Source organism: Podarcis gaigeae, assembly GCF_964106915.1.
Source record: "Podarcis gaigeae genome assembly, chromosome: 17".
In the NCBI taxonomy this organism is placed as follows: Eukaryota; Metazoa; Chordata; class Lepidosauria; order Squamata; family Lacertidae; genus Podarcis; species Podarcis gaigeae.
In genome coordinates this window covers 8978593-9000461 of record NC_139694.1, presented here as the reverse complement: position 1 = coordinate 9000461, position 21869 = coordinate 8978593, and the positions used below count along the sequence as shown (strand labels likewise).

General features: G+C 43.6%; 1 protein-coding gene across 1 annotated transcript; it reads right to left on the bottom strand.

The window, feature by feature from the left end:
* Positions 1-21532, bottom strand: POLR2B (RNA polymerase II subunit B). Its single transcript, XM_083718487.1, has 25 exons — positions 21294-21532; positions 20524-20596; positions 18605-18755; positions 18315-18427; positions 17864-18083; positions 16809-16967; positions 15313-15477; positions 14640-14836; positions 14197-14316; positions 13880-14066; positions 13007-13150; positions 11555-11694; positions 11352-11463; positions 10832-10986; positions 9789-9987; positions 9473-9641; positions 8337-8433; positions 7240-7334; positions 6066-6316; positions 5894-5983; positions 3907-4014; positions 3602-3715; positions 3348-3508; positions 2028-2223; positions 1-271 (listed from the first exon to the last, which is right to left on the bottom strand). The coding sequence occupies exons 1-25, from the start codon at positions 21310-21312 to the stop codon at positions 182-184; spliced, it is 3525 nt and encodes a 1174-aa protein (XP_083574613.1). The 5' UTR covers positions 21313-21532; the 3' UTR covers positions 1-181.
* Between the last annotated feature and the right edge of the window lie 337 nt (positions 21533-21869).

The window sequence follows — 21869 nt, the reverse complement described above, 5'->3', positions numbered from 1 at the left end:
GGCTGAAAAGCTTTTATTTCTATTTACAAAAAAATGAGTTCACACACTAAACAGTCTGAAAATCCTCAGCCATGAAATAGGTTTCTGAATTTTAAAAACATTTAAAGAAAGCATGCGACTCAAAAAATTCAGAAGGGTAAAAATCGCTCGGTGCCTAGGAGAAGGGAGATCTGTTTGAAGGCTACACACTCATCATTCGAGGTGCGATACTCATCGACATCAGTTCCTGGAAAAGGAGTTTGCACGCGTACGGCATTCTAACCAGAGAAATCTGAAAAAAAGGGTTGACAAATATTAGTACAAAATGTATTTTTCAATATTTATGCACCAACCTCCCCTTTAAAACTCCCAGGGCAGCTCTGACAGTAATTAAAGGAACAAATGCAGCAGGAGTCAATGTTGAATATCTGAAAAAAGCAACAGAAACGGGGTGCTAAATTCTCAGAAGAACTGAAAAAACCAGCTTCAGCGACATGCTGGAAAGCATGGGCAAATTTTTAAAAAGTGTTTGCCTGGTGGTGGGATGACGAAGTCAGCAGCACCAGGCAAGCATCCCTTAGGAGGGCGATCTATGTACATGGTGCCACATGTGAGACAGGGGGTGGTGACTGGGTGTGAAAGCTAACTTCAAGAGTGGGGCAGTGTCTCCGATGGGCAGGCACATGTGGCAGAGGACAGTCCTTCAGGTATCAGGCCCCCAAGCCCTTTGAATTGCATCTGGATCACATACGGCAACATGCTGTAGGCATCTAATATGGAGCTTACCAAGGAGCAGTGGCCAGGTTCTGTCTGCCCAAAAAGGGCTGCAGCTACCACACCAGGCTTAGCAGATATGAGGCAATGCATGCTACAGATTCCACCTGGACCTCCGGAGAGTGCTGGTTCTGTCAGCAACCACCGGTTGCAAACCCTGATTCCTTATAGGCTACTATCCAATATCCAAAACTGGCAGTGATCTACCACACCCTCCCATTGCCATTATTCAGGAAGCCTTCCCTTCTCCCATGCCTCTGAAGTCATTTAAGGTTATGAAATAAACATATAAAGGGATCTTTATTTCACAGATATAATAATAATATTTATACCCTGCCAATCTGGCTGGGATTCCCCAGCCACTCTGGGCAGCTTCCAACAGAATATTAAAATACAATAGTCTATTAAACATTAAAAGCTTCCCTAAACAGATTTCTTCTAAAAGTCTGGTACAGTAGTAGTTTTTCTCTTTGACATCTGTATACATGTATACAGATACAGTAGTTATGTTTGGATATCATCATGACAGATCCAAACAGTTACTAGATGGACAAGTAACTAAACAAGTGAGAAAAGTCAAACTATAGTCTGCCTTAGTGGAATCCAACCCTATCTAGAAGAGGCTGAACACCACATCCTGCTCTCGTAATTTCTATCGCATCTCAGCTGAGCTTCAATGGATTGGCCCTCACCCAGCACACTACTGCTACACCGATACAACTTCTGCATTGCCTTGCTTTAATTCGATGTGATGCAGAGTTGGGTGCCAGCAAACAAGTAGGGAAACTGTGACCCTCCAGATAATGTAGGGCTACAGCTGCCAGTTGGGACCCAACTACAGTCGGAAGCCCAACATCTGGAGGGCCAACAGTTCCCCACCCCTGCGCTAAGCAAACCCACCCAATGGACAGAACGCATCTCAAAACAAGGAGAGGTCCAAGTTAAGTTCTAAAATCTAACCTAGTACCTTAGGCGATGAGCATCCTACACATGGTGGAATCGCAATACATTTTCTGCACTGCTATGCTGCCCTGGGTTTCCCACGACCCTTATTAAACCCAGATGTGAGGCAATCGTGTGGAACAATGTAGTGAATAAGGGGTTTTCAGACAGCACAAAACAGACAGGGAAGGTTTTGACGAAAGCAACAGATTTTGCAGAGGGTTTCAAAATGGCAGAAGGCCTGAAGGTGGGACCCAAAAGGATGAGAAAGGATTAAGCAGGGTTGGTGAGATTAAGGAGGGTGAGAGAGAAACAGGTATCTTTCCACATACCTGTGTCTTATTACGGCAGCCCCTGCACTCGTAGGTGTGTGTCCTGGTGTTTGCTATTGCCATTAAGCCGCACAGGTTGCACACGTGAACCTGATACGGGTCTGATGCCTCAAACAATCTCTCTCGTAAGAACTGTGCTGCGCCGTGAGCAATCTGACAGTCTCTCTCCATTTCTCCAAAACGAAGGCCACCATCACTTGGGGGGGGGGGGAGAGAGAGAGAGAGAGAGAGAGAGAGAGAGAGAGAGAGAGAGAGAAACAAGCTTGTTTAATTCCACATTTTTCTAAGCCAGAAGGCTAAGTTATACCCACACTGCCCTAAATACAATAAACTACTGGAGCAGAATCTGTAAGTGGACTGCCAAAAATAACCAAACCCAATTTTCTGGAGGGAGTTAAGAAATGAGGACTATTTTTTTACAGAAGATGCCAAAAAAATGGTTGGGATTTTCTCAGGCTATCTGTGCTATGTATGAATGTCGTCTATGCAGGAAACAGCACAGGGGGAAATCAAAGGGACATTCAGCAATGATAAGATTCTGGATTGTAGGAAGTTCAGATAACCCAGTTCCCTGAGCTTTCAAAGCAATATTCTAGCCCTTATGTTGTGAATATATGCTTGAAAAATCTGTGGGCAAAGCCTGGGGGAAATTTCAGAAACTAAAAACATTGCTAAGTGAGATTTCCAGAGGTGAGTGATGGGGTTTCTGTGCCCTTTGGTTCTCATTGGCTTCTCCTGTGATGAGTAGAATATATTATGCAGAGGTGCAAAACCTGAAGAATTAAAAGAATGCTAAGTAAGTCGCGTCACTATACTTAATTTGAAGGTTGCAGAATTCAGCTTTTCTTGACACAGTGTTTGTGTTAACTTGCACATAGAAGGGGAAATAGTGCAAACCACATCAAGGTCATAGGCTGCTTTACATGCAAACCAACTTAAGATTTATCTGCAAATGTTTTCTGCCCACAGAAGGTGACAATAAGCAGCCAAGGTGCACCTATGCAACCCCCTTTCCAAAGACCTACAAGTCAGTCCACAAAAATGACTAACCCACCAAAAAAAATTTCCAAGCCCACCTCTACCAATGTCATTTGACTGTGTCAAAGAACAAGCCCTCTTACATTTTAGAGAAGAGTCTGCGCCTGGCCACCTGAGAGGGATTCACACTTACACCACAGGCAACTGAGAAAATGGCCTGTCATTTCATTCTAGACACCTGAGCCCATCTCCCTCCTCAGATGATGGTTTTTGAAAGGCAAGAACTACAAACAGACCCTTTCTCTGGACAACATGTCATTAAGGCGCACATCTATTTCTTACCGGGATCGACCTTCCATAGGCTGCCTATTAAGGATCTGAATCGGCCCTCTTGCACGGGAATGGATTTTGTCATCTACCATGTGTTTTAACCGCTGGTAGTAAGTAGGGCCGATAAAGATCTGCGATGTGATTTTGCGGCCAGTGAAGCCATTGTACAAAACCTGGAGGGAAAGAACGAGACTCCGTGAACACCAAATCACAGGCAACGCGGCAGCACGGTTGAGCTCCTGTTGCCACTCAAGACCATGACGTACCTCATTTCCCCTCAGATGGTAGCCATAGTCAGACAGCAAGTTAGAAATCTTCTGCACGTTGACTGCATCATTGAAAGGTGTGGCGTCACCGATTTCTCCTTTATTTGCTGATACCTAAAAAAGGGGGACGGGCAGTTTAACAGAGTACAGGCAGCTCCCAATTTGTGCAGGGGTTACACTCCAAGGCACCGCTTGTTTAAGTGAAATCTGACATATTTGAAACACCATCGAAAAAGCCTGCAAACACCCCGTCCTGCCGCTTTTTTGTGACTTTTCACGTCACTTCAATATTCCCCAGTTCTTACCTTCCCTTGCAGACATTCAATCAAGTGACCAATGGTCATACGTGAAGGGATGGCATGAGGATTGATGATTATATCAGGGGTGATACCTTCGCAGGTGAAAGGCATGTCCTAGACAGGAAAGGAAAATGCCACTTATAGCTGCTTTCTGTAAACGTTTTATATATGTATACAGTCGTACTTTGGATCTCAAACGCCTTGCGACTCTTAACGTTTTGGCTCCTGAACGCAGCAAACCTGGAAGTGAGTGTTCCGGTTTGCGAACGTTTTTTGGAAGCTGAACGTCCGACGCGGCTTCCACGGTTTCTGATTGAGTGCAGGAAACTCCTCAGCCAGTTGGAAGCTGCGTCTTGTTTTTCAAAAGTCAAACGGGCTTCCGGAATGGATTCTGTTCGAGAACCAAGGTACGACTGTATATAATTCTGGTTCATACACATTTACTTGCTGTGAATCAACTGTGCACCAGGCAAGCTGCAAAAATGGTTTTGTTAAACCAGGCTTTCGATCTGTTCTGAATTTCCGCTGCTGTCCAGTTGTGTGCTGACAATTCTGTTTATGACACTCAGTTTTTATTTTAAGTAACACTCTACACGGGGTTGCCCTTGAACATGATCCAGGAGTATTTTATCTAGCTCAAAATTCTGCTGCCCAACACCTTTGACAGTGACTTGCTACAGGAAGCAAATTAAATTATCGTTTTTCAGCTGCACAGGCTTCCTGTGTATTTTAAAGAGCCAGTTACAGAGCCCCTAAATGGCTGAGTCCTAATGTCCTTGCCTCCTTTCATACAAACATCCCTGCCCCCAAAGGAATGTTTGATCTGTGTAGGGCTTTCTCTGGACTGCCTCGGTTACAGAACGCTTTCCCCAGAGAGGCTCACAAAGAACTTGATTGGTCAAGCTTTTGGTTGCTTGTTGAACACCATAACTGTTGGCATCCATCTGTCTCGAGAGACAATGGAATGTGCCTGTGGGGGTGATGTCAAACCACTGCATTAGCAGCACCAAAGTGACTTCCCCGGGGCGCAAGCCTGGGCAGTGTGTATGGAGATCCTGGGCTGCCTAGATTACAAGACCTCCATCTCGGCTTCACCGATGTGGTCCAAAGGAAAGCAGAGCAATACGTTTGGCACCAGCTTGGCTGCAAGAGTTGCAAAAAGGAGGCATACAAGGTGGCGGGGAGAGAAAAAATAGCTAAGGAGTAAACCCTACACAAATCCAAAAATATCTCAGAAGGCAGTAGAGATTTAGGAGGAGAGTTTTCCTTCTCCTAGATGAGTGACCTTCTCAGGTTGAAGACCAACATTTTGAAATTATGATACATTAAGATCAGCAGAAGGGACCCTCTTGGTAGTTCCACCCCCCTCAGAAGCTAGGGGTAGTGGTGGTCTGGGACAAAGCATACCCTGAGGCAACCCCTGAGTTGAAGAACTCCCTTTGTAGAGAGGTGTGCCTGACACCTTCACTAATAACAGTTTCTGAACACTGAAGACATACTGTATTTTCCGTGTATAAGACGCCCCCATGTATAAGATGACCCCTATTTTTTGGAACCCAAACTTAATTTTAAAAAGTTGAGGTTTTTTGGGGAGGTTGTTAAGCTTTTTTGGGGGGGAGACCACCCTTGAATTGTTTTTCTTTTGCGGGGGTCAATCGCTGCTGCCAATTGCTCACTCTCAACATACCTGAATTTTCTGTGTATAAGATGACCCCCAATTTTGGCCTAATTTTTTTAAAGAAAAAAACAGTCCCTTACAGAAAAATACAGTACGTCTCCACCATGGCCTTTGAAGATTGCAGTGTGTATTTTTAGGACCTGCCCTACTCTTGTAATTGTAATTTGATTTAAGTGGCTGTATTTTAAATTGTTTTGACTTGCTCTACAACTTTAGTGTGAAAGGCAGGTAATAAATCAAAATAATGACAATAGCTTCGTATACAGATTTCTAAGCATGTTTCTCCCTTGCATCAAAAAAACAGGCTGCTTTTACCTCTTGCCTGTACTGGATACCACAGGTACCTTTCTGCCCATGTCTGCTGGCAAACTTATCTCCAATTTGTGGGATTCTCACAGAGCGCACCTGGAGATAAAGAGGTCAGTCGGTTACTCCAGAATTATGGCTTTATCATTAGCAAATAATCACGCATAACTCCTACGCTTACCCTAATTTTACAAAACTTGTATCCCTCCTGGTTCAAGGTAACCATGACCTGATCCACAATGCCCGTTTCACTTGTGCGCAGGAATGTGCTGCAGTCTCTCTTGGTGTAACGGCGGTTGGTGCTCTCCAGCTCGTCTTCATTCTCGGGCAAAGTTACCGTCTTGCCGATGATGACGTCATCTCCCGAGACGCGCACGCCGGGTGCAATCAAGCCATCGTCGTCCAGTTTGTCATAGATGGCGTGCCTCATCCCTGGGGGGAAACAAATGCACAACTTGCAACCCACCTAGCTGAACACAAGCATACCAGCACATCAAGGGCTTACAAAATCATCCCCCAACCCCAGTGAGATATATATATATATATATATATATACACACACACAAAAAAAAATAGGTGCTGGTACTCACCATGAAGTTGTTAGAGCAAGAGGTGCTGGTACTGCACACCCTTGAGTACCCCCTGAAAAAAAGCACTGCCCCCACCCCAATTTGGGCTTCCTGCATGGTAAAAATATACGGCTGGTTGGCTAAATCACACACAGCGCATGGCTGACCTTGGTTCTCTGCAATTTCAAGTAAGCCCATAGCACAGTTCCTAAGTGTGGTTGTACTGAAGACCACCGCATGTTCTTAAGGTGATTGGGTGGTCTTTGAGTTCAGCTTCGTCCTTTGAGGCCATGATCCAGCAAAGCCAGATACATGCAGGGGAAAGAACCAGACATACTAATGGGGGGGGGGCCTGTCACTTCCAGCACTGTCATTGTTATTTAGTTTTGTTGCTGAACAGCTAGGTTAATGGGGTAAGTTGTGCTAAGTTAAATTTTTAACATTTATGCTAAGGGGGGGGGGGCAACTCATCTGTTTCACCCAAATTTGTGATCTCAAAGAAACCATCCCTAGGAAGCATTTAATCCGTGTGAAGTGTATTTGCATTGCCCATCACACCAGTGCAATACAAACCCAGGTTAACAAGTTTAAAATCTATTCTAATTGTCGTTACAAGGGATAACATACCAAAAACAACAACCCAGTAGTTTCTTTCCCTGCTAGAGAATGTACAAGAACATAAGGGGAAGCTGCATTGCTCTTTTTGGTTTATAAAGGCACAGAGGAATCAAAGTTTTGAGCCGCAACCTGTCGGCCTAGTTCTCAAGAATCCCTGTTTAGTCTTACCTTGACACGTTTCACGAGTAGGTTTCTCAAACACTTCCTCTTGGTCAAATCCTTTCTTGGACTCTTGCTCTTTGTAAGAACGATAGAATACAGATCTGAAAGGGGGGGGGGGGGGAGAATGAAAAAGGCCTCAAATCCAAACCCAAGACCATTCTTCCAATTCAGGCTATGTTTCAAACAGACACGGTACAGGGTGTGCCTCAGTCAAAAATAGGATGCAATACTGAGGGAGACAGCTGAAGCAATCCTATTAAGAGTCGGCAACTAGAAGCCCCTTGGCTAAATCCACCCCACAGTCAATTAGAGATGAAAGGTATGGAAAACAAAATGTATTGTTAGGTCAGTGGGGGTGGGGCAGAGGCTACAATAAAAGCCTACCATCCCCCTTGCAGCCTTCTCAAAGAGGTTATTTCAAGCAAACTAGCTGCCGACAAGGGACTTGCGAGTCGAACGTTTTAGCTCCTGAACGGAGCAAACCCGGACGTGAGTGTTCCGGTTTGCAAACGTTCTCTGGAACCTGAACGTCCAATACGGCTTACGCGGCTTCCAATTTGTCTGCAAGAGCTTCCTGCAGCTTCCGAATGTTTCGGAAGTCAAACGGACTTCCAGAATGGATTCTATTTGACTTTCGAGGTACGACTGAAATTTGATTTATATACCACCCCTTCATGGTACGATCTCAGGGTGGTTCACAGGATAAAATTCAATATAAAAACAATAATTAAAACAAAAGAGCAAAATAATCACACACACACACACACACACCCTTCCCACAGACATATTTAAAAGGCTATAGGATATTAACCAGCCAAAGGCCTGATTGAAGAGGAACGTTTTCACTTGGCACCTAGGAATATATAATGAAGGTGCCAGGCGAACCTCCCTGGGGAGAGCATTGCACAAATGGGGAGCCACTACAGAGAAGGCCCTGTTCTCGTGTTGCCACCCATGGGATGTCTCAAGAAGGAGACACACAAAGGAGGGCCTCAGAAGATGATTTCAGGGTCTGGGGCAGTTTATATAGGGAGAGGCGATCCTTGAGATATTTATCCTAAAGGACTGCCTCATACAGAAGTCTAAAGTCAAGTAGGTCAGACCTGAAGAAGCCTCTATCGACTGCCGAACGGTTCATGATGACAGAGTCTTCTTGGTTATATCCAGTATACGAAGCTATGGCCACAATAGAGTTGATGCCTGTAGGAGAGATTCAAGAGCACGGCTCGGTCATCACACATCACACCTTCTCCGTCTAGTATTGTAATCAATTGGCATTTCTATTATCGCATTCCCAGAAACAGGAATGTCAATACAAAATACAAGCACGTGGCAGCTGTGTGGAAGTGATTTCTTAAACCTCTCTAGTGACTCCTTGTGGTGAATCCTGGAAATGCTGTTATGTAACAGGAACCTCGTTTTGGTGAGGTGCAGGCATTTCAAGCAAAGTATTTTGTTTGTAGCGGCCACTCAAATGCTCCTCCTGCCCATTTGCAACTGCTTTCCGCTCACTGCATCCAGTGCAATTGAACGAACAATTATGCCTGTGCTCTTCTTTGGAGGTGGTCCATTGTGAGCCTAATAATCCGCATTTCTGGTCTGGCTAAGCAGGGTACAGTTGGAATTCTAGAAATACCTTGCACTTGCTGAAAAGCTGGGAAACCACCACCTTGGTGGGATGCAATAAGAAAAGTACAAGCAAGGAGAAGCAAAAACTAATGCTCAAAAGTATGGGCCTGAACAAGAAAAATTATCTTGAGGAATGCTCCTAAGGAGCACTGATATCAGTTGGCTTCATGGCCACGCAATAGCTAAAGAGCACTCTGACCCAACATGCGTACTGGGTATAGCACACCCCACACCTAGGGAATAGCCCCCCCCCCAAGTTGTTTTATATTGCATTCTGACTGTAGGTGGAAGCGTAGTTTTCATGTCAGAGCAAATTGACATGAAAACATCAGAAACATGTTGAGAAACTGGAAAGGAGAAAAACCACACCTCTTTGCGAGAAAGTTCGCAAAGGACTATCCTCTTGCACCAGCCGAGGCAAATCTTCCTGCTGCAGCAGGGACAGCTTGTGCAGTGGGCTCCGTCACTGCCAAACCACTATGGCCCCACTCAGGTAGGGGCCAAGGGGCTGTCTTATCTCTCAAAGTGTCCCTCCCCGTGATCAGGGTTTCGAGTACTAAATTTCAGAAGCAGAGCAAAGAAGTTTCAGAAGAGGACCTTGTAAACATACCTGCCGGCAACTCTCTGAATCGCAGGTATTCCATGGAGCGTGTTGTTACAAGGGGTTTCTGAGGATAATACAGGACATGGGCAAGGGTATCCATACGGACATGGAAGTTGGTAATGTAAACGCCCATAGCCTGTTTCCCCATAGCAGACTGGTACGTGTTCCTAGGAGACTATGGAGGTAAAAGAAGATAATTAAGATGGAAAACATCATTGCAGGTTTAAAAAAAATATTTGCACACACAAGCAGATCTTAAATATTCTGCCATGGTCCAGTTATAAAACTTTTTATTGTCTACCTTATAACAAATTCTACAAACCTGGTTGTGATCAGGAAATGGGATAATCGATGCGCAGACTCCTAGAATCATGGATGGGTGAATCTCACAGTGGGTGTAGGTTGAACAGTAGGCAACGCCTTTCTCCTGCAAGTCATCCGGAGTCATGGCCAGCATGACAGTCTCCTCTTCTAGGGTGTCAATGTATTCTACTACACCACTGGCCACCAGATCCTGCCAGCTTTAAAAAAGAAAAAAGGCCTCGGTTATTTTAGGCCCAAATATCTGATTTTATATCAAGCAGGTGTTGTCCATTTGCAACTGGTGAACTTAGAATCCTAGAGTTGGAGAAGACCCTGAGGCTCATCTAGTTGGGAATATGCAGCCGTCCCATACGGGGATCAAACTTGCAAACCTCAGCATTATCAGCACCACACTCTACCCAACAGAGCTATCCAGTTTTCATTTAATGTAACTGCAAATCTTTCAGCACGAGGACTTGGAATAAATGAGCAGCGTCGATGCAATTTTGAAGCCCTTTTGCCCATTTACACATGATGCCGTAACACACAATCGACCCCGCCAGAAGCACTGATTCGGTAACGGATGTTCACTGGCAAATAATCTTTTCAGCTGGTGTGCTACAGCATATTGCCTCCTCTACCATGAACGGGTGGCGCTGTGGGTTAAACCACAGAGCCTAGGGACAGGGTGAGCTCCCGTTGCTCGGTCCCTGCTCCTGCCAACTTAGCAGTTCGAAAGCACATCAAGGTGCAAGTAGATAAATAGGTACCGCTCTGGCGGGAAGGTAAACAGCATTTCTGTGCGCTGCTCTGGTTCACCATAAGCGGCTTAGTCATGCTGGCCACATGAACCAGAAGCTGTATGCCGGCTCCCTCGGCCAATAAAGCGAGATGAGCGCTGCAACCCCAGAGTCAGTCACGACTGGACCTAATGGTCAGGGGTCCCTTTACCTTACTATGAACAGCACCGTTTCACAAATGCTGGTGGCAAAACACGAGACATACACACCATCCCTTAAGAAAAATGAAATAGGAATGGAAGCACCGTGCAAAGTTTCCCACCTGTAGTTGTTATATTCACGCTCTTTCAGCTGGTCGATATGCCTCTTCTTCAGCAGCAGCTTTTGCTTTTCCACGATTAGAAGTGGGCGGCAAATCCTGCCAGCATCGGTGTAAATGCGAATTTCCCGCTCCCTGATATCCCTGATCATGGACACCTATATGAGAAAGCATAATGCTCAGAAACAATGGTAGGAGAATGGCAAATGTTTAGCATAGCCTAAGCCAACCTGATACTCCCAAGATATTTTAAACTACAATTTCCATCAGCCCCAGACAGCTCAACCAATGATCAGGGATGATGGGAACTGAAGAGAAAAAGATCTGGAGGGTACCAGGTTGTGGAAAAGTGATTGATTACATGCAAAAGAGTGCTTGAACTGGCCATTCTGAATTTTAAACGGATTCAGCAAGCCAGGTCCAACGCTATTAACAATCGCTACCTGAAATATAGCAGCAAGTCAATGAATATTCCAGTTATTGCGTTCCACTGGGTAGAGCAATATTATGACCCAATATCTACCTCCGACACAATGATGTCCATCTGACGCCGCAGTTTCCTTAGTGTGTTCATGAGCTGCTCCGGGTCCTTGTGTATCCCAACCCAACAGCCGTTCACAAAGATCTTTGTAGCGCTTCAGAAAAGAAAAAAAGGGTTTTGAGAACGTTGTCCTAGATTGAACTATATGGATGTTATCAATACTAAAACATCGTTTTCACACTTACTCTGCAATAGCTGCTGGAGAGATTTCTTCTAAATTTTCCATACTCCATTCTTCTAAAAATTCCAGAATTGGGGATGGCTGAGACCCCACAGAGATATATGCCATTAGGGCTAGGTTCTTCACGAGCCCCACAGCATGACCCTAAGGACACATGGAGTCGGTTATTTTTTACACCGGCATCTCTTTAAGACCATGTGCAGATTTCATGAAATTCCTAAGGCACAAAAGTTCTGAATCGAAAGCTTTCTTTATGGACATGTTCACATCAACCCTTTCCGCTGAGAAATTCTGCAGCACCCAGGTCTCCCCTAGGTATTCTGAGGCATGTATAAACTGAGGATAGGTCTCAAACCTGCCTACCACTCCACTATGCAAATGAGAAGACTGAACATAGGACACTCCTGTTTTCAGACAGGGGACTTTCACAACCCTACCTGGAGATAACAGAAGCTGGACCCAAGACCTTCTGAATGAAAAAACACGTGCTGTTGTTTGACGAGGGCCTGCTCGCCATAAGAAATAAATCAGCCTCACACCAATGATATATTGAATAGGCCTAGCCAGCAACAACTGAGCTGAACTGAGCTGAACAGAACTGATCAGGCCCTGAGCATGCTCAAACTGCTGCGGCCTAGCATTTTATTATTTCACAGAACATTGTATCAACTCAACAGTAAAAGACAATGCCATATAAGGAAAATCACACCACTATCAGGGCAGGCTGTGTAGACCAATCACAGGCCAGCATGGGGTGTCCACGCGCTGATCATGCTTAACACAGCCTGCCCTGTCAAAAGGTCATGCTGTAGTACATTTCTACCCGTGCGCCCATTTTCCCTATAGGTAAACCAACCATATTCCCACAGTTGTTATATTTGTAACCTGCCTATCTGGCTGGGTTTCCCCAGCCACTCTGGGCGGCTTCCAACACATATAAAACATAATACTGTAAAACATCAAACATTAAAAACTTCCTAATACAGAGCTGCCTTCAGAGGTCTTCTAAAATTCGTGCAGTTGTTTATCTCCTTGACATCTGATGGGAGGGCGTTACACAAGGTGGGGGCCATTGCCGAGAAGGCCCTCTGCCGGGTTCCCTTGCAACTTCCCTTCTCACAGTGAGGGAACCCCCAGAAGGCCCTCTGTGCTGGATCTCAGTGTCTGGGCTGGACGATGGGGGTGGAGACGCTCCTTCAGGCCGAGGCAGTTTAGAGCTTTAAAGGTCAGCACCAACACTTTGAATTGTTCTTGGGAACATACTGGGAGCCTAATAAGCTTATGAGAAGCACAAGGGTTTCCTAAATCGCTTTCCCCTAAACCACCGGCTTTGTCCAATTTCTTTATGAAATCTAAAAATGAAACCAACTGCCATTGCAAATTCAGACATAGATGAAAAACACTGAAGCACATGGGCACACTGACTGCTTTGTTTTCAATCCCATCTCCGCATTACCTCTGGTGTTTCGGCGGGACAAATCATTCCCCACAAGGTGTTGTGCAGTTGTCTGGGCTTTGCTAGTTTGCCATCTCTGCCAATAGGGGAATTCAAACGACGCAAGTGGGAAAGCGTAGATGCAAAGGTGAGACGGTTCAATACCTTCAGAGGTGCAACAAGAGGACATTTTTAGGCTTCCTCATGAGATCCAGGAATATACCACATATCAATACTGCCAAAGGCTAAATATCCAGTTACTTAAACTGAAAGTTACATAGATTCCTAGGGTTGGAAGGGACCCTGAGGATCATCTAGTCTAACCCCCTGCAATGCAGAAACGTGCAGCTGTCCTGTATGGGGATCAAACCTGCAACCTTGGCGTTATCAGCGCCATGCTCTAACCAACTGAGTTATCATACAGTTAATGAACATTCAATTACAATATTCAGCGTGACTCCAGCATGGCAATTAACTAAGAGTTCAATTCAGACATGGTGAGCAGCCAGGGTACATTTGACGCTACAGTAAAGCAAGTGTGGATCTAGAAGGAGAACAGTGGAAGAGTGAGATCTGCTCCCTTGCTGTCCTCAACCTTTCTCTTAGCTCTCATGCCCAAAATGTCATATTCCCTTTGCTCACAACCCATAGCCACCCACAACTGCTCTCTTGCAGAAAACAGAGCTTTTCTACTCAGGTCAAGGCCCCATATGACCTTCCAACTGTTTCACTTTGATTCCTTAAGGCCAAGGGCGAAGAAGGACCAAAAAAAGTCAAACGAGGCAGATTTCAGTGAGACCCCTAAAATAATCTGATCAAGTTAGAGGGGTTCAGATATGAATGGCATGTTTACCTGCAACACACACAGCTTCATGAGAATGATTGAACACTTACTTGAGATACTCCAGCTCTGGCCTGGTGAGCTTTCTTCTGGTCTCCCCAGTTCCCTGTAGCTAATGAGTATTTCAAGCCATCCGATATAATCCTGGTTTTAATAGCCAGCTCCAAGTTAAAATCTTTCCCTCTGTCAATAAATTTTTGTGCATATATTCTAACTTCTTTCAGCAGATTCTTAAACATTCTGTTGGAAAAGAAATCAGAAAAAATCAGTTGTAGGGAGACGGGACCAGCTTTCCCCATAAAACATTTTGGAAAAACCTTTGAACATACATTATCAGTGATAAATAACAAGAAGAACTTGTTGCACTCACCCTCTGAACAGGAAAGCGAGCAAGGGGCCTGCAAGGTCAAGCCGCTTGTTGCCATAGTGATCTCTGTCATCCAGCTCCCTTCTCCCTAAAGCTGCCAGCAGAAGCCTATGAACCATGTACCTAACAAAATATGCAGGTTATTTAACAGGAGTTGGGCATTCAGATTTCTGGGACAAAAAGAGGACATTAAGCCATTTTTAAATTACATCACTTTGAGGAGTTATCAACACATTATATACCTAAGATGTTTGGGGAAAATGAACTTGTAAATGTTTCCTAAAATATTTGTTTTTATTATTAATTATAATAAATATTCATTATTATTTATTATGCTGATTACTTTAATCAAGAATATTGCTACAGGCTTCTGTCTTCATTTTTTAACCCCCATCTAAGTAATGTGCAAATAAGTTCCCACAGGCAGACTGTGCATATTTACATACCCAAGAAAGTAAGCTTTTTTGGTTTCACAGAAGTCACTGACACCGACATGCGGAAGCATCTCCTTCTGCAAAACTTCTTTTGCATACTTGATTCTTTTCTCCTTGGTGACTCCTGGCTTTGCACCTCTTGAGCCGATGAAGTTCAGCGCGACATTCTGTTCCTGGATGACGAACGCTTCATCCAATGAAGGCTTAACCTATCATATATATTAAAAAGACGGTGTTGTCAAGGTTGAGGAGCTTCCTGAAGTCAGCATTAAAGTTAGATGTTAGAAACAGTTGTACCTTGGATCTCGAACGCCTTGGCTCCCGAACAAATCGGCTCCTGAACGATCGAAACTCGGAAGTGAGTGTTCTGGTTTTCGAACGTTCTTTTGGAGGCCGAATGTCTGACGGGGCTTCCACGGCTTCCGGTTGGCTGCAAGAGCTTCCTGCAGCCAATCAGAAGCCGTGCTTTGGTTTTCGAACATTTTGGAAGTCGAAAGGACTTCCAGAATGGATTCCATTCTACTTCCAAGGTACGACTGTACTGGCAAGCAGACATTACAGAATTAGTTGGTAAAAGTAAAACTGAGTGCAACCAATTTTGCATGCTGGGTTTCATTACATAAGGTTTCTGAATATACGTGTAGCTCTATGTCACAGATCAATATAAAAAAAATCAAGATATTACCATTTCCATCATCTCAGGATCTTCAAAGTCATAAATTATATGTTCCAGTATATCTCTGTCAGACACAAAACCAAGCGCACGGAAAACGATAATAATGGGGACTTCCTGCTTGATGTAGGGCAAAGTTGCCACAATACGTTGACCTATGGCACTCTTCTTTGCACCCTAGATATAGAAACAGATTTTCAATGCATTTGTCTTCGAAGAGCAAATATTTATTAGTTTATTCATTTCAAATATATTGTTTTCAGCAAAGGTTAAAGCCCATACAATCCAGAACAGGATACATTTCAAAAACCTCTTTACTCCAATGGTACAAACCATTGCTGCAATACTAAGGTTTACATCATTTCTAATTGATCCTTCAGAACTATGAACAGGTGACTCAGTAACTTGAAAAGCCCACAGTTAAAGAACCCTGCAACTAGTTCTGTAAGCCCAATGGGATTTTGGACATGATTATTGAACAGACCCTTATGTTGTGTAGAAAACTGCTTTTGGGATGATTTTTAAAGCAGTTTATGATAAGGCATCTATATATATATAAAAGAGAAAGGAGTCAAAATTCCACTGAGCATGTGCAAGGACTACAAAACAATTATTTTAAAAAAATTATCACACATTGGGCTGTAAATACAAAGTACTTTGGGACAAATTAAGTTCAATAACATTTTTTTTTCTTGTTAAAATTAATGGGCCTCTCAGATCCTAACCATGTTTATTTGGCAAACCCCTGCAATTTAAATGCTGCTTAATTCCAAGTAAACATGACTAGGACTGGTCTGTAGATCAAAATGCAAACTCAGATTCTCATTCCTGTTTCCCTAATTCTGAGGAGGAACGCCACCACTTGTCTCCTTCCCAATGTGCAAACAAAAGTTCACCATCAAGGTGGGAAGGGGGAGGACAGAAGAGGTACAGAGTAATGCAAGACTGCAGGTGTAGATGTACAATTCACGGATGGTCAGAACGTTTAGCTGCCAAAAATAAACAGAGTTTCAAGATGGCCACTGGTTGCTAGTATTAAACTAACTGGCGAGGGGGGTGGAGAGGAGAGAAACCCACTGCCTTGCCAAATAAAGTGGTGCCTCGCAAGACGAAATTAATCCGTTCCGCGAGTCTCTTCGTCTTGCGGTTTTTCGTCTTGCGAAGCACGGCTATTAGCGGCTTAGCAGCTATTAGCGGCTTAGCGGCTATTAACGGCTTAGCGGCTTTAAGAAAAAGGAAACTCGCAAGACGTTTTCGTCTTGCGAAGCAAGCCCATAGGGAAATCCGTCTTGCGAAGCACCTCAAAAAACGGAAAACTCTTTCGTCTAGCGGGTTTTTGTCTTGCGGGGCACCACTGTACAACAGATAATAGCAGTGAGTCATAAGAGCATTTGTAGTTTGCTTGACAGTTGCTTATGTCTTCTTAAGGGGCTCCACTTTGGGAACCACAGCCATTAAGCAGACTTCTCACCCTCTTGGAATCTCAAGATTTAAGCCAAATTGCTTACCTGGCCGCCTCTGGCCAGCATGCTGACCCAAATCGTACTTGTGGGCCGAGAAGAATTTTCCAGGCAAGACCTGCACTCTCCGGTGTAGGCGTATTTGGAATCTTTCTTTGCAAACACATATACAGTATTTGTAGCCATCTTCTCTTGAGCAATCAGAACCTGTTTGGGGAATGAGCAAGCACAAAGACATAGCTTGTTTAACGTTGGCTGTCATTGTTCTTCATCTAAGATATGGCACACACGCCTTACGAGATCTCTGAGCTGAAGACTAGCGGAAGGAATGATGATAAAGCAAATGTAACACATGATATTGAACCAAGGAGACCTGGATTCAGGTAGGTAGACATGTTTGTTTGATGCAGACGAAATAAAAAAATAAAAAATTGTCCAGTAGCACCTTAGAGACCAACTAAATTTGTTCTGGGTATAAGCTTTCGTGGGCATGCACACTTCTTGAGATACCCTTCTTCAGGTATCTGAAGAAGTGTGCATGCACACGAAAGCTTATACCCAGAACAAACTTAGTCGGTCTCTAAGGTGCTACTGGACAATTTTTTTATTTTTATTTATTTATTTCAAGGAGACCTGGGCTCTTTCTATTCAGCAAAGGTAAACAAAATCAACCCCATTAGATTACAATCAAATATTAGATTACAAGAAAGAAGGTCTATGGGACTTCGGCATTGACATTTCTTACATATAATAAAAGGGTAAGGTTGTCGACATGCAGCAGTTCATTTGACCGCTGACAGGTGGCACTGTGAACTACACCATGACAACTGCCTTCTGAAAGCTGCTGGACCACTGCAGCAGCGTAGGAGGGTGAGGAGAAGGGCAGCAGAGGAAGGAATCTGGGGTGGGCAGCTCAGGTGAACCACAAAGGAACAGCTCTAAGGAGAGAAGGGTAGGTTTGGTGAGGTGCAACATGGGGATAATATCGACAGGAGGTAGATGGGGTTGGTGAGCAAAGAAGAAGATGGGGTGAAGCTACCGTGTACCAAATGCATGGAATTTTCTGTGCAAGTCATTTTTTCATGTGAATTCCTAATTCTTACCTTTTCTGATCCATTAATAATGAAATAGCCACCAGGGTCAAGAGGGCATTCGTTCAGCTCACAAAGATCACGGTCTGTTAAGCCATTTAATAAGCAGTAGGTGGATCGCAGCATGATAGGAATTTTGCCTATGAAAGTTTTCTGATGCTGCGTCTGCAACTGGTCCTCTCCTTCCTTAATAACTGTCTTAGTTATGTCCACATACAACGGAGCAGAATACCTTTGAAAGAGAAATTGCCATGTTTCAATGGAAAAAAATTAAATATTAATTAAATATTAAAGAAACGTGAGTTTTTTTGCCAAGTAGTTGGGAATTTGAACTAGAAATACCAGTAGCTCTACAAATTTAGCCCAGGATTTATTTATTTTTTGTGCTACTGTATTTCAGACATTGCTACAGTTGAGGTTTCACCATATATCATCACTAATAACAGAAGTCGATATTGCTTACGTAAGGTTTCGCAGCCTGGCTTCATTTGGCATCATAGGTGATGGGGCACCATCTCTTTCCCAATGTGTAGGCTTGGAGAGATAAATTTGCTCAAATTTCAAAAGGTAGCGTGGCTGAAAGTAACACAAGGCTCCATTTAGAAATTCTATACAATGAGAAGTGACAACTTTCATAGGACAGCATTTGGATTGCCTGACTTACACTTTACTTTGAATTATTATTATTATTATTGTTATTATTATTATTATTATTATTATTATTAAAATTAACATGATAAGACTGGCTCTTACTGGCTCTTCCACTTCTCCTGTAGCGTGTTGAGCTTCTGCTTGCAGATCAATTGGTGGTGCATCTTCCACAATTCTCTGCACAGACATCTGAATGAATTCATCAAAAGAATCTAGCTGCTGTCGTACCAGGCCTTTTTCATCAAAATAGGAACTTTGGAAAGTAATTTGTGAGAATGAACAATTTAGTAAGAGATCAAAACCAAGAATTCTGAAGTAAAAAGCAGATTGCTTTCATTCTTAGATTCCTGTGTGTATCATCCCATCTAAAATGTTTAAGCAACTGGTATTAATTTAAAAATCTGCTGACGGGTTTTAATCAAATAATGCAAACAATTAATTGATAAAAAATTAAATCTTTAATTATCATTTGTATGAAAATTCAAGTTCTCTTACCTTTAATTCTCCTAGAACAACTCTCAGATAAATTTCCTGACTGAATACCCATTATAGGACAGAATGTTTTATGTCCCTTTGGACTGGAGGTAAGAGGGGAGAATCTTCGTTAAAAATCTGTAGCATAGGGAGGTTATGCTGGGGAAAGTGATCTTATACAGCATCATCCAGCCAAGTACAGTGGTGCCTCGCAAGACGAAATTAATTCATTCCGCGAATTTTTTCGTCTAGCGAATTTTTCATCTTGCGAAGCACGAAATCCCATAGGAATGCATTGAAAATCAATTAATGCGTTCCTATGGTCAAAAAAAGTCCAAACAAAGCCAAATTTGGTACAACATGAGTTTATTAAGTGCTCTTTAAAGTCACACATACTGTAAAGAGCATTTCAAAATTCAAACCAAGAATTTTTTTTAAAAAAACAGAAGAGTGGCCCAATGGTCACAGAAAATCATAAAAATGCAGAAAAAAAACACAAGCTTCCAGATTCTTGCAAAACCCTCCCCAACACCAAGTCCTTGAATTCCAAATACCCCAACCCAAAATCGAAACCGCCCCCAAAAAAAGTTTTAAAAGCTTAACTTACCAAATGGCTGCAAAAGAAGTTTTGGAAAAGCTTCAAAAATCACCAAAGTCTTTAAAAACCTCAAAAAAGGCTACCATGTACACTGTGTTCTATGAGTTGCTCCTTGAAGTCAAGTCGCAACTGTATTAACGGTGTTAAGAAAAAGGAAACAAACTTGCAAGACGTTTTCGTCTTGCGAAGCAAGCCCATAGGGAAATTCGTCTTGCGAAGCAGCTCATAAAACGGAAAACCCTTTCATCTAGCGAGTTTTCCGTCTTGCGAGGCATTCGTCTTGCGAGGTACCACTGTACTGTATATTCTGACTGGCAGCAGCTTTCCAAGGTCTCAAGCATAGGTCTTTCCCAATCCTGCTTTAACCAGAAAAGTGAGGGATGGAACCTGAGACCTTCTGCATGAATAGCATTAGTTCCATGTTCAGTTACTGATCTATGGGAAGAATGAGCTTTTACTTTTTAGCTGCTTCTGGCAGAACAAAACAAAAGATGAAAGGAATGAGAATGTGACCAGAAAGGACCACCTGAAGACAATTACACTAACAAGTAAGCGACATCTGTGGGTGTGGCAAGTGGCTCTTGCCCATTCATAGAATGCAGCAAGCATTCAGTGGCATCTTACTTGTAGATAAGCCTCAAGAGATTTAGGCACAGCTGCACTTAGCAAACACTTGGTAGGGGAAAAAATAGTAGAATAAAGACTGAAGGAAGTGAATGAAAAAAGTGACAAGACAGATGCTCAAAATCAGGAGATTTGGGAGCATTCATTTCAAGTGTACAGTGAAAGTCTAACCTTTAACACTAGGTTTAGCAATAAAGTGATTTTTCAGAGAACGGAATAAAATAATTCTAAACATATATGCCATATTCTTCTTCTGAAATTCAGTGACACTATAAAAAGTGTTTGGCTAAATCAGAATCGCTGTATTTTCCATTTGGAAAGTTACCTGATCACAATCCAGCATGCTTCCTGCCACAAATCTGGAGTGATTTCATCATCGTCCTCATCATATTGCATATCTGCAAAACAAATATTTTCACAGAATAGTATGTAGTTCCTTTTAAGAGTTTTCATCAAGTGGCTCATTTCTGAAAAGTGCTTATTTCCAAACTCCCTGACTGTTAAACCCCAACTCCAGTCCTGCTCTGTGAGCCTTAGGGAGACTGAACCTGGTCTAAGGTTTATTTTGTTTTGACTATGGCAGACCAACACGGCTACCTATCTGTAACTGGTCTAAGGGTTTACTCTGGCATCCCTCCTGCACAACAGGTGTGTGTGTGTGTGTGTGTGTGTGTGTGGCAGAGATCTGCCTGAGATTCTGCAAGTGGTTCATGGCATGTTCTACTTCCACTATCAGAGGCTGCCTGCCTCTGCCTGCTACTTGCAGGGACTTTCAAGTGGCACGCAGGTTCTGCTCGACAGCTTCTCACAAACATCTGAGAACAAGATGCTAGTCCATATGAACTTTTGATCTGATCCAGCTGGAGTCTTTTTAACGGTTAATCCCTCAAAAAAAACCTCACAACATTATTATTAAGCAGGCTGAAGAGATGCCATAAGCCTTGATTTCTCTGTCACAGCTGGGATTACCGGTACCTCTCAGAGCTAAGGAAGACGTTAGACTCCCCGCCCTCCCTCAAGAAACCCCAACCTCCCCATAGACAGATGAAGGACCCCCCCCCCCACCCAGTCTGCTTTCCCTATGTGGGACCTCACCTTCATCCGCGTCGTACATCTTGGCGAAGGCGACTCACGGCAGGTCACTAAACCAAAATGCGGGAAACTGAAGGGACGGAAGGCGAGACCCGAACAGCGCGCGCGCTCCTTTCTGTGAGATAGAACGAAACACAGCCGAAGAGCAGGAGCACTTGTTTAGGACTGCGCCTGCGCACAAGCTCACATTCCAACCCCCTGCCGGCGCGCGGCCACTTCCTTTCGGTCTCCAAAACGTCACTTCCGCTCGCGCTGCCCTGCGCGCGCAATCTTACTGGGCCCCTCCCACCCTCTCTTCCGCCCGCCTCCCCAATATAGTTAAGAGGGTCTCTGACGAGGTTTTGCGCCTGCGCAGAGGCCTTTCAGATAAATTACAAGTCATAGAATTGTAAAGTTGGAAGGGATCCCAAGGGTCATCTAGAAAGGGTCCTTTTTATTTAACATTTTGTTTTATAAATGCATAGGCTGTGAGCTCTTCGAATGAAGGGCGGTAAAAAAAAACAACCAACCACTTTACTGTATATGGAAGAGGGCGGCCCCCCGCCCCCCTCCGACGGCGCGCGCTCAATTTGAAACGCC